Source organism: Anopheles moucheti, chromosome 3, assembly GCF_943734755.1.
Source record: "Anopheles moucheti chromosome 3, idAnoMoucSN_F20_07, whole genome shotgun sequence".
Classification (NCBI taxonomy): domain Eukaryota; kingdom Metazoa; phylum Arthropoda; class Insecta; order Diptera; family Culicidae; genus Anopheles; species Anopheles moucheti.
In genome coordinates this window covers 39,471,252-39,484,629 of record NC_069141.1, presented here as the reverse complement: position 1 = coordinate 39,484,629, position 13,378 = coordinate 39,471,252, and the positions used below count along the sequence as shown (strand labels likewise).

General features: G+C 44.2%; 3 protein-coding genes across 3 annotated transcripts; all 3 read left to right on the top strand.

The window, feature by feature from the left end:
• Positions 1-280: 280 nt before the first annotated feature.
• LOC128304637 (importin subunit beta) lies at positions 281-12,369 on the top strand. Its single transcript, XM_053041844.1, has 10 exons — positions 281-739; positions 890-992; positions 1,060-1,293; positions 1,367-1,616; positions 1,687-2,073; positions 8,286-8,315; positions 9,196-9,437; positions 9,517-11,870; positions 12,135-12,254; positions 12,346-12,369. Exons 1-9 carry the CDS (start codon positions 549-551, stop codon positions 12,139-12,141), a joined length of 3,798 nt encoding a protein of 1,265 aa, XP_052897804.1. The 5' UTR covers positions 281-548; the 3' UTR covers positions 12,142-12,254; positions 12,346-12,369.
• On the top strand, positions 3,762-5,731 carry LOC128304638 (integrator complex subunit 11). Its single transcript, XM_053041845.1, has 2 exons — positions 3,762-5,386; positions 5,458-5,731. The coding sequence occupies exons 1-2, from the start codon at positions 3,852-3,854 to the stop codon at positions 5,729-5,731; spliced, it is 1,809 nt and encodes a 602-aa protein (XP_052897805.1). The 5' UTR covers positions 3,762-3,851.
• LOC128304639 (uncharacterized) lies at positions 6,069-7,287 on the top strand. Its single transcript, XM_053041846.1, has 3 exons — positions 6,069-6,203; positions 6,269-6,630; positions 6,690-7,287. The coding sequence occupies exons 1-3, from the start codon at positions 6,134-6,136 to the stop codon at positions 7,272-7,274; spliced, it is 1,017 nt and encodes a 338-aa protein (XP_052897806.1). The 5' UTR covers positions 6,069-6,133; the 3' UTR covers positions 7,275-7,287.
• Positions 12,370-13,378: the final 1,009 nt, after the last annotated feature.

Here is a 13,378-nt window from a genome sequence, read left to right as displayed (position 1 = left end):
ATGTATAGAATGATGTTAGAAACGGCTAGGCAGTGTACGTTATCACATCACATTGTATGAGTGTTTGTTACTAAACGTCTACAACACAATTTCAACGGTTTTGGGCTTTACACAGGCTACTCATCGCACGGGCCTAGCCCTTATCTTATCAACAGGTACAATATCAACAGTTCCACCACCGCATACGATAACAGTAGTTCCAATGAGGACAGAACTCCGATCAACGACGTCAGGGTTGGCTCAGTGCGTTTCTTCTCTTCCGCTTCAAACGACGGATGGTTTTACAAAACTGCGAGCCACTGCTCTGTACAAACGTCAGATACTGTGAGAAAAATGTGACAAGTGGCAAAAACGATGTGACGAAACGTTCGAGATCGTAGATCTACAAGTAGTACGGTTAAAACAGTGCATACAACGAAACGATACTTCCGGAGCCCATTTCCGGATTGCATTAGTTCTGTCTCTCTCTCTCTTTCTCTCTCTCTCTCGCAAAAACTTTCCCTTATTGCTCTCTTCACCTGTTACCGCGTGACTCGCCCAGGAGCATAATGGCAAGAATGTGTTACTATTCGAATACCTTGTGTACTACAGTATTCCTACTGCTAGTTACAATGAGGCTATCAGCTTGTGTTTTGGCTAGTAATATAAGTGCAGGCGTAAACAGTGCAAGTGCCGGTAAATTCTGTCCGAAGCTATGTACCTGTGATGTGATCGAAGATTTAAAAAGGGCAGATTGTAGGTATGCGTCACAAAAATATTATATGCAACCAGCAATGCACGTATTTTCTGTGCTCGACACAGTTCGTCATCTACCTTATCTTTGTTCTCAGATGAAGCGACAGTAGTGAATATATCTTATCGACAGTCTCTCAATATCTCCCTTTGATAGCAATGAAAAGCTTGTGAACACATACACCGACGTGCCGTTCGATGTTGAAATTCTCGATCTAAGCATCAACATTATATCGTCGATTGAAAATGATAACTTCATGGTAAGAAAAGCTGTTGTTCTCTATCGAATCGGAGCACCGTTTAACGGCATTTGTCATTTTGTTGCAGCCCTACGATAATCTGGTAAAGCTCTTCCTGTCGGAAAATTCCATCCAAACGATTGCTCTGGATGCTTTTGCGAACCAGCACCGTCTGACAACGCTGGATCTTTCGCACAACCGACTAGAACAGCTCAATGAGCATCTGTTTGAGCGAAATCTCCAGTTGGTAGATTTAAACCTATCCAATAATAACTTCATGATGCTGCCTAATATACCTTTCCTCAAAAGCTACTCTATAATGGTTGGTTTGGAATTATTTGCCTTTTGTTTGAATCCCATCAGGCACTAATGGAATATTTAACTTTTCCTTTCAGTTTCTTCATCTTTCCAACTGTCGTATACCGCACATTTTCGACACTATGTTCATTGATCTGCCAAATTTGAAGTCGTTAGATCTCTCCAAAAACATAATGAACAGTTTGGGCACGGTGCCTTTCGCTCATCTGCGGAAGCTAACCTCTATCAACTTAATTGATAACCGATGGAATTGCAAAACGGAAGACGTACGAAATACGGTCAGATGGATAAAGGCAAGAGTACCTACTGTCACGGTAGATAGTTGCTGTAAGTGGATTTCTGCCAGGTTAGGCAACATATCAGCAGAACTTGACATAATGTTCCATTTCTTTTGCAGTGCTCTCCGATCTGAATTATCAGGGTAATCGGTTTGAACGAATCATGGAAGATCCTGCACTAAACGAGCAAAAACATAACCGACACGATGTGGCGATTGATCTAGTTTGGGGTACACAAAGATCGCGTCCGTCTAGCGCTAGTGAAGACGCTTGGCCAGCGTTTATGAACAAAACATGCTCTTACACCGATCTAGAGGATGATCCGTCAAAAGAATCTTGCGAACATTTCGTTGATTGTCAGCGAAAATACAGTGAATTGTACCATGCACACAAATTACTGCTCTCTCGCAAAGATACGCGGCACAGTGGGTATATGCGCACAGGAATATTCATCGGTGGCGTACTAGTGGGTGTTATGCTTGGTTCGTTCCTCACGTACACGATCTGTTGGGTAGTTCGCAGTTGCAGGATTCGTTCGTTACAGAACAAAGCAAACCTTGCGCCCGACCAAAGACGCTTGCAGCGCGAGCTGAGAAGAGAAATTCGCGAACGAAATCAGTTCGAACGTAATGTCTGATCATAATGATCGAGCTCTGCCAAGCTTTATAATGATTGCTTTTGTTTTCCATTCTAGATACCCGTCTAAATGAATCACCAACGGTCGCGCGAAGTGACCGTTTTCCCGGCACTGTGCGTGGTTCTGCGCCACCGAATGACGAAATATATCAAAACCATGAGCACACGAGACAGTTCTTGGTGAACCTGTTCTCGAAACGACAACCTCGATATGTACGCAGCAATTCACAGCTGGCAAACATCAACAACCGATACATTCCACCAACTCAAACACGTGATGAACCGCGAGCAACAAGTAATGTGGTGCCACGTGCTGTTTCCGACAATGGACAGTTGTGGGAACATGGGCAAGATTTCAATAATCGCGAACAAGAAAGTATGCTGGCGAATCAATCCGATGCCGCTTTTCGGGTATGCGACGATCAGCAACCAACATGGATAAGCATTCGACCGAACGGAAATGGTACGCTGCCGCGTAGCCCTCGAGCACGCAAGGATGTGGCGTCTTCAAGCGAAAGCCCACCGCCTCCCTATGTCGAGTGTACTTTAGACGCAGGACCAAAACAGGAAACAGTTAATATGTATTAAACCTAGTAAGATATTTCCTTAACCTTAAGGCAGTCACTAACGGCAAATTTGTAGTATTTACAGAAAAGAGAGATTATAGAAATTACTCAAAGTGAAATGATTGGAATTTGATGATGCTAAAAAAATTATGCAATAAAAAGATGAATTTGCAATTATTGTTACGTGAATTAATTGTTCCAGTGATTACCGACCTACATCAGTACAACACAACTCTGTCTTCATGAGTTACGCACTGTTACGACATACAGGAAGGAACTGCATTCTGCAGTTGTTTTATGTTGTATATGACAATCAGGGTTGCCTGCCCCTGGACCCGAAGCAGTGAGTGAAGCTCCTACGGGACAAGGATCAGTCTTTGCGTGCCTGGTTTAGGGAGTTTTCGTCTGCATCGACAGTTTCGTTCAGTTTAATGTTAATCATTGGTCTTGTTGCTAAGTGTTGTAATAAAGAAGAAATTTTTGTAATTGTACAAAATGCAACATTTTTAAACAAAAAAAAACAACTGCACTCGTTTCAAATGGTGCGCACGATCCGATCTTGTCGTCAAGACATTTGCGCCCTCTTGCGGAATAGCGCTGTATCGCTGGTGAACATTTTATTTGATCATAAAGGAGGATATTGGAAGAAGAAGGTGATATATTATATAGCTAGCACGCGCTGAGTGTACGTTGATAATCGCAGTACGAAACATCACAGAACATACAATAGTTTGCTTCAACAGTTTGCAGTTCAATAGTTTGCTTCATGCAGCAATCGAAAATTAACGTAGCGATTGTCGTATTTGTCTAATGTGTTCGATATCTGGTAGAGTGCTTGCTAAGTAAAAATGTTAATTGGGGATTCGTGTGTGTTTACTTGTGTCAAACCAACAAGTTTTGACGTCTCGTTGCATATCGTGTTTTGTTTCACAAGCGGCAAATGTAAATAGCTATATTTTACGTTCTAAAATTGTTTGGAATTGCCACACATTTGCAATATCGTACAAAATATACATTGAGTGGTAGATTACAGATTACAGCAGTAGTAAGTTTTCTGCGTCTCACCGGTACGTCCAGCAGCAATGCCGGACATAAAAATAACACCACTTGGCGCCGGGCAGGATGTCGGTCGCAGCTGCATATTACTTTCGATGGCTGGTAAAAACATAATGCTTGACTGCGGTATGCACATGGGCTACAATGACGAGCGCCGCTTCCCGGACTTCAGCTTCATCATTCCGGAAGGTCCGATAACGAATCATATCGATTGCGTGATCATCTCGCACTTCCATCTCGATCATTGCGGCGCTCTGCCGTACATGACGGAGATGGTCGGGTACACTGGGCCGATCTACATGACGCACCCAACAAAAGCTATTGCACCGATCCTACTGGAAGACATGCGTAAAGTGGCCGTGGAGCGTAAAGGCGAGAGCAACTTTTTCACGCCGCAAATGATCAAGGACTGCATGAAAAAGGTGATCGCTGTGACATTGCATCAAAGCGTCATGGTCGATAGCGAGCTGGAGATAAAGGCATACTACGCCGGTCATGTACTCGGTGCTGCCATGTTTTGGATACGCGTCGGCTCACAGTCGGTTGTGTACACTGGCGATTACAATATGACGCCAGATCGGCACCTCGGCGCGGCTTGGATCGATAAATGTAAACCCGACCTGCTCATCACCGAAAGTACATATGCGACAACGATCCGAGATTCCAAGCGTTGCCGAGAGCGAGACTTTCTCAAAAAGGTACACGAGTGTGTGGCGAAAGGTGGCAAAGTGTTGATCCCGGTGTTTGCGTTAGGCCGTGCCCAGGAGCTTTGTATTCTGCTGGAAACATATTGGGAGCGTATGAACCTTAAGTACCCGGTATATTTTGCGGTCGGACTAACGGAAAAGGCCAACAACTACTACAAGATGTTCATAACTTGGACAAATCAGAAAATTCGTAAAACCTTCGTGCAACGCAACATGTTCGATTTTAAGCACATCAAACCGTTCGATAAAGGATACATCGACAACCCGGGCGCAATGGTGGTGTTCGCCACGCCGGGCATGTTGCACGCGGGATTGTCCCTTCAGATTTTTAAAAAATGGGCCCCAAATGAAAACAACATGGTAATAATGCCGGGCTATTGCGTACAGGGTACGGTTGGGCATAAGATTCTTGGAGGCGCTAAAAAAGTAGAGTTTGAAAACCGGCAGGTTGTGGACGTGAAGATGTCTGTCGAGTACATGAGCTTTAGTGCGCACGCGGATGCAAAAGGCATCATGCAGTTGATACAGTTTTGTGAACCACGGAACGTTATGCTCGTGCATGGCGAAGCCGTCAAAATGGAGTTTTTGAAGGAGAAAATAAGGGAAGAATTCAAAATAGAATGTTACACGCCAGCAAACGGTGAGACGTGTACGATCAGCACACCGATCAAAATACCGGTCGAGACTTCGCTGTCGATACTGAAGGACGAAGTGAAAAAGTATAACGCCCAACCGCCAGATCCGAAACGGCGCCGCATTATACATGGTATTCTCGTGATGAAGGATAACAAAATATCTCTAATGAGCATTGACGAGATCTTCAATGAAGCCGGGATAGATCGACATGTGATAAGGTAAGACGATGGATGACAAAATTTGAATATACAATAGATAACTTCTTCGCTTCCTTATGTTTGCGCTCCAGGTTTATCTCAAAGATAAAGCTGGATGATCCAGGACCTCCGATGCGCACGATCGAGAAGCTGTACAACATGCTGAATGAACGTCTTTCCGGCTGGACGGTAACCATGAACGACAACAATTCCATCAACGTGGAGTCCGTTAACATCAAGATCGAAACAGAAGAGCAACCTGGTGGTATCGTGGGGCCAAGTGTGCACAAGATTTGTAATGTTAGCTGGGTTAATCAGGATGAGGATTTGGGTAGTTATATTCTTGGATTGTTACAAAGCCTTTAAGCTATTCACCCGGCATTGGAGCGAGTCGAAATAATGGAATAAAATTAAATATTGAAAATAATTTAAGCTACACAACGTTAAGGTACTTTCAACGAGCTAGCTTATAGCGAGTTTTATAGCGACACCCTCTAGGCGCAGCGATTTCAAGTTGAATTGGACTATCTTTATGGCAATGTAATCGTCGCACGTGTTTGGAACGTGTAACCCCCCTCACTCTTTACGCAAATAATTGATTCATTTCGCATGGAGGGGATATTTCATTTCTGTTTGCAATTGTGTATACGAGGTTGTTCGTGTTTTGTTTTTGCGCTACATTAGCTGAACTGACAGCAGTTTGGAGGGGCGCTGTGTAAAAATTTCATCACAAGTGAAACTTTCAGTCTAGTTTTCCGCGGGTGAAGAATGGATATTTTGGATTTCATGAAGTTGCTATCTCTGCTTTGCGCACTAATTGGCCATGTGAACAGTGTTGGTAAGGAACGATAATCATTACGTACGTCGCTTAAGAGTCAATTTATTCATCTTTATCTCTTCAAGAACGAACTAAAGTGGTGATAAGCACGGACGCAGGAGCAGATGACGCTTGGGCGTTATACTACCTTCTGGAAGCTAAGCAGGAAGTGGACATACTTGCCATCTGCTGTACGAAAGGCAACACCAACGTTACAAATGTGGCCACTAACGTGCTCCGGGTGCTAGACGCAGTGGAGCGTACGGATGTACCAGTATACATTGGGTCAAACGAACGAATACTATTACCGGAACCATCAGTAAATCCTAATGATATGTTCTTTGGTGCTGACGGGTTTTCGGATGTCGCATTTGATCGTGAACCGTCACGTACTCCTTTGCAGGAGGGAAAACATGCATTACACGAACTGCACAGGTTGATAGTACAGGTAAAAACTGCCTTACGTAACTAAACATTCCCCGTTTCTGAAATCTCAATTTCTTGCAGCATCCAAACGAAATCATCTTTGTAAATCTAGGACCTGTGACCGATCTAGCGCTCCTGTTAAAAGTATACCCCGATGTACGTACACTTCTGAAGGCCATCTACATGATGGGAGGAAATCGCCACGGCATTGGTAACACGGAGAGTGCCGCTGAATTTAACTTCTACAACGATCCCGAATCGGCTAGCATAACCTTCAACGCATATCAGGGCCCCATTGTTGTTGTACCATGGGAAACTGCTTTCCGGTCTAACCTTGTAACAAGCTTGGAATGGCGCATGGATGTGCTGGGCAGCAGCAACAAGACCATTTTCGACATACTTAATCAAGTCGAAAAGGTAGCGCTGGAAAAGTTGCCCGAAAAGGATCGCCTCTGGATGCCGTGCGATTTGCTGGTATCAATGATATTGGTGCATCCTCATCTGATCGTTGAAAGCAAACGATACAGCGGTGACGTAGAGCTTAACGGTCGACTAACCCGTGGCCAATTGGTTTTGGACCATATGAACGAAGGGAATGGTAATATAACAATTATAGATAATTTAGATGAAGGTAAAATGAAACAATTTTTACTAAGCATTCGCTAGACAGGGAGATATTGCATTTGAGCGGTCAATGGGCGTATATTAAACGTTACTGCAATAAAAGAGGGTTAAACATATTACGAACCTTTTGGCGTTGAAGATACGATAGTAAAGGGAACGTGTAGCAGCAGCAAACCACTTGTAAAATATACAACACACCGTTAAATTTAAATCATCTTTCATGTCCTTTCAAATTAACGGTTGCTGTTGACATACTGTATATGCCAGGGTTGCTTCGAATCATAAATTTAATTCCCTCCAATGTCCAGAGATTTTATTTTTCTTTTATTTCTTCCTTTAATCTTCTGGAAAATGGTTGATTGGCCAATAAATATATAAAATACTATAATAAAACATGTCCGGGCCGCTTTGAGTGCGTTATTGTGTATGAATTTCTACAAAAAAGGATATTCTTCGAAATCCGCAGTGCAGCACCCATGTTATTGTGATACGAAATAGAGCGAGAGGTGACTATCGCATTGCAAACGAAACGGTGACGTCACACACCGGAATACAGATGGTATGAAATGAGGATCGACTACGCCATACGCGTCTGTCACTTTTTAGCGCTTTCCGTGAAAAGTTGGCTTGCAGTGTACGAGAGAGCAATTGTGAGGTAGGAAAAAAGACGAAACAAGCAAGCATCGAGTAGCTTATCCGGAAAAAACGAAGTGCTCCTGTGTGTAAATCAATACGGGATTCAGTTGTGCGTTCTGTTGTCTTTTAATTTATCCATGAAATTCGGTAATCAGGTCCAGGCGTTGAACGTGTGACGGAATTCCATCCGCGCGTGTGTGTGTGTGCATCAATTTGCGTTTGTTCTTTCGTGTGTAGCTGCGTTTGTGTGTTTGAGCTTGGAGCGCGTGAATCGCCCCCGTGCTGAAAGCGAAAAAAGGGGCTTCTAAGCGAATCACATCATCCTTGCTTTATTCGGGGGGCACTAACAGTGGTAGTTCGTCAGGTATACTACAGCAAACCGTCCACATCCACCCGATTCACCAATGATGCATATAGTGCAAATCCTTGAGAAGACCGTCTCACCAGGTAAGTCCGAGCAAACCAATCCACCGGGAGGGATACGTCGGTGTGATGCAAAAAAAGAACTCGCAACTCCCGGGGTCCGTGAGAGAGAGTGTGCGAATTGAATTATGTGATCCACAGCCGATGCGTTTCTGGAAGGATGGTTCTAGAAAAAAGGTGTTCGAAAGCGGGTCCCCGGAATTGATCGGTCGGCTTGCTTGCTTGATCCGACGGAAGCTGGCATGATTTCCGTTTGCACCGCTTTTCGGAACACAGTTACCTTGAATTTACTTTTCTTTCTCGCTTTGTCAGACCTTCTTGTTACAACGAGTCGGTCGACGAGTTGAGCGATTGCGATGAGGTAGCCTCTGATCCGAACAGCCTTCTTTTGGGTCTGATGTGTGTACGTAGGTATGACTGTGTGTGCTCTCGCGTGTTCTGCGTTATGTGCATGCGTACATGTGCGTTTGTGCCGTTTTGTGCACCGCCTAGCGGCAGCACGATGAAGTAGCAGCGGTGGGAAAGAGTGAGAGGCAAATGAAAAAGAAGAGGAGTATGAGAGAAAGAGTGACAGCGATACGGAGAACGTATGAAGGCGCCAACATAACCTGCAAAATATGGATTGCGAATGTGTGATGAAATGCAATGGCGTTCCCTTTCTTCTTTTTGATGCACGAAAAAATGTTAGGCCAGCTTATAGGCTGGCTGAAGTGAGCTACACCTCGCAAATCATGTGTGTTTATCATTAAACCATTGTAGCAAAGATTCCAAAGAACCTGTACACAAATTGAAATTAATACATTCGAAAAAAGCATCAGTTGGGGACGAACTGTAAATTTTATTTAAGTGCTTTATTTCTGCATGTTCGTGATTCTCAATCTACGCTCATCTTCTATCGTTACAGATCGAGATGAACTGCTCGCGGCTAAAAACTTCCTGGAACAGGCGGCTTCCACAAACTTGCCAGACTTCCTGCGAGCGCTCTCTGATGTGCTGGTGTATCCGGGCAACTCGACGGTCGCTCGTATGGCGGCCGGTTTGCAACTAAAGAACCACCTGACTAGCAAAGATCAAGCGAACAAGCAACAGTATCAGGAGCGATGGAGATCATTTCCGGAGGATGTGAAGGAATACATAAGAAAAAATGTAAGTTTAGTTTTTGAAGATTACACATACCATCTCTAGTAATCTGCAAATATTTACAAACGATATTAACCATTGACAGATCCTTGGAACTCTCGGAACGGAAGAATCCCGACCATCGTCAGCAGCACAGTGCGTTGCGTACGTTGCGGTCGCCGATCTACCCGTACACCAGTGGCCCGATCTCATGCAGAAGCTTGTAGACAATGTGGTGAACGAAAAGTCAACAGAAGCGCTGCGTGAATCAACGTTGGAAGCGATTGGGTACATTTGTCAGGACATCAACTCGGAAATTTTGGAAAACCAGTCAAATCAGATTCTTACCGCGATCATACACGGTATGCGCAAGTCGGAACCATCCAACCATGTGCGACTGGCGGCAACAAATGCGTTGCACAACTCACTTGAATTCACAAAGGCAAACTTCGAGGAGACGGCTGAGCGCAACTATATCATGGAGGTGGTGTGTGAGGCAACTCAATCGACCGATACGCAGATTTGTGTGGCTGCGCTTCAGTGTCTCGTACGTATTTTGACACTTTACTACCAACATATGGAGGCGTATATGGCACAGGCCCTCTTCCCGATCACGCTCGAGGCGATGAAGTCAGATAACGAGCAGATCGCCCTACAGGGCATTGAGTTCTGGTCCAATGTCAGTGACGAGGAAATTGATCTTGCGATAGAAGCGCAGGAGGCGGCTGAAACTGGTCGTTTGCCGAATCGCGTCTCGAAGTATTACGCCCGAGGTGCCCTACAGTATCTTGTACCGGTGCTGATGGAGAAGCTGACGCATCAGGAAGAGTTCGATGACGAGGACGATTGGAACCCGGCGAAATCGGCAGGCGTGTGTCTGATGCTGCTCGCTACGTGCTGCGGTGAAGAGATCGTTCCCCATGTGTTGCCATTCGTGAACGCAAATATCAAGTCGACCAACTGGCGATTCCGGGATGCGGCCGTGATGGTGTTCGGTTCGATACTGAGTGCCCTGGAGACAGACCGTTTGAAACCAATGTTGGAACAAGCGATGCCAACGCTTATTGAGCTAATGTACGACGAAAGTGTAATTGTGCGCGACACATGCGCCTGGACATTCGGACGCATCTGTGAGGTTATCCCGGAAGTGGCAATCAAAGAGATGTATCTTGAGCCACTGCTGAAGGCTTTGCTGGATGGGCTCAAGGCCGAACCTCGTGTGGCTACAAACGTCTGCTGGGCGTTCACTGGCCTGTCGGATGCGGCTTATGAGGCGGTCAACATCGACGATGATCCACCACAGACCTACTGTCTGTCGAAGTACTTCGACTTCATCATTACCAGCTTGCTCGAAGCAACCGATCGACCAGACGGTGGTCAAGGCAATCTACGCTCATCCGCCTACGAAGCACTGATGGAGATGGTTAAAAATTCTCCACTAGATTGTTATGTATCGGTACAGCGTACTACGATGGTGATCCTAGAGCGCATAAACCACGTGTTGCAGATGGAATCACGCATTTCTTCGCACAGCGACCGGCATCAGTTCAATGATTTGCAGTCGTTGCTGTGTGCCTCGCTCCAGTCGGTTTTGCGTAAGGTAGACGCCAAGGACGCACCGCAAATTTCGGACGCCATCATGGTGGCCTTACTAACGATGTTCAGTTCTAGTTCGGGCAAAGTATGTGGCGTTCAGGAGGATGCGTTGATGGCTGTTTCTACGTTAGTCGATCTGCTCGGCGAGGACTTTATCAAGTATATGGATGCATTCAAAGAGTATCTGTACATGGGTTTGAAAAGCCATCAAGAGTATCAGGTGTGCTGTACGGCAGTTGGTCTTGCCGGTGATATTTGCCGTGGTTTGAAGAGTAAGATTCTGCCCTACTGTGACGACATCATGACGCTGTTGCTCGAAAATCTTAGTAATCCGAATCTGCATCGTAGCGTTAAACCACAAATCTTAACCGTCTTTGGCGACATGGCGCTAGGTATCGGGCCGGACTTTAAGAAGTATCTGAATGTTGTGCTGCCGATGCTGATAGCCGCCACTCAGGTGCAAATCGAGCACCCCGATTACGATATGATCGACTATTTGAATGAACTGCGCGAGAGTGTGCTGGAGGCTTACACTGGTATTGTACAGGGGCTCAAAGGATCTGATAAAACACCGCTGGAGGATGTTACCGCACTTCTGCCCCATGTTCCGTTTATTATCAGCTACATTATCTCGATCGCAAAGGACTCGGAACTATCGGATGGCAACATTGCAATTGCTTCAGGACTTATCGGTGATATGTGTGGAGCGTTTGGACCGATGATGTTACAGTTTGTGGAAGATTCAAGCATTACGGAGCTGTTGAACGATGGCAAAAACTCACGCACAACACGCACGAAAACACTCGCAACATGGGCACTCAAGGAGATCAAACGATTGAAGAATCTACCAGTGAACACGAGTTGGTAAGTGATGCAACGTTGGCCAATGTCTGCCGCACGATCCACGATCGTCGAGGGCAAGAAAAGCATGAAAATTACATTTATGGAGAACAAATTATATTGAGCACCACATTCAGCTATCATAAATTTTCCGTTATTTTCATTTTCCTATCCGGTCAAATTCCGCAGATAAGCTAGAAGAATCAAGTTTCCCATTGTTTCATGAATTCGTAAATCACACCCTGATATGCGATTGTTCTGCTTCACTTCACTAACTATTTTCCACAGGAAATAGTAATACAGACCCATGTTCCAGATAATATGTGATGCCATTTCGATGCGGATGCCAAAAGGACATCCTTTTGCTTCGTCCAAGTGCGAAGAAATGAGTCTCTATCGTGCCAGGATGTAATGTATATTTTTTTTTACAATATACAAATATGTATTGATCAATTGTGTTTTGACACTGACGGCATCGTCACTTCGTTGATCATGGAAGTCTCTTCGATCCGGTCCAGAAGGAACACATTAAAAAATAATCAGCAAGGTGAGGACCAAAAGCGGCAAATGTTGGTGCAATGCTGCCCATTTTCTTTGGGATTACATTGCTTTTTCTACGTTCTTTGATCATAAACAAGGTTATTATCGCTTTTTATTTTAATGTGCTTCTGTTCTTTTATTTATGTATTTGTTATTCCGTTTGTTTGTTTCTAATACTCATCGTTTTCATAAATGGTCTTGTATCAGTTGTGAATACCTTCATCTTCGCTGTTTTTTAAATGGTTATTATTGTGAATATTATTTCCACTAACTTTTTTGTGAAAGAATAGAAATTAATTTTTAATTTTTGTCCTTTTTTCTTATTGTTTATCGAGTGCTTGATTATTTCTCTTTTTTATTATTGTTTGGGTAATTGTTTTCATCCAAGTGCTTTTCAATGTGGGAGAGTTGGAAAATAGAATCTGGTGGTGAGTTTAAACTAGATACACAAGGACTAAATTCTTCTTCAGTTTTTGGTTGTTTAATAAGCCGGGACAATTGGTTCAAATGACATACCAAGGTGCTGTAATTTATCCATAATAACAAATCATTTTCATACATTTATACGCATCGAGCATTTGTATGTGTGTGTGTGTTGCCGCTCCCGTGTACGTATGGGTACTGTAATTTTCCTGCTTTATTGCCTCGGCCGTTGTTCGTGTTGCAACCCCAACCAATCCGTAAATTGATTCTCGTCGCTCATTGCAGATTCGGACTCAGCATTAATGGCAACACAATTAGCTACGCCAACAGTAGCGGCACTACACCTACGACCACCGTTCCAGCAACTTAAATGTACTCGCTTGCATCCTGTAAATACTTTTACTACCGTCACCAGCATTCTTATTTCGTTCCTGAACATAAGAAAAAAATCGGAGTTGGATGTTAATTATCGTTTATTGTTCAATTTGATGTGCGTCGTCTATCTCGTGCGCTATGAAGGAGGACAAAACTGAATGAAGAATACAGCAATATGCCATGAATTCATCCGC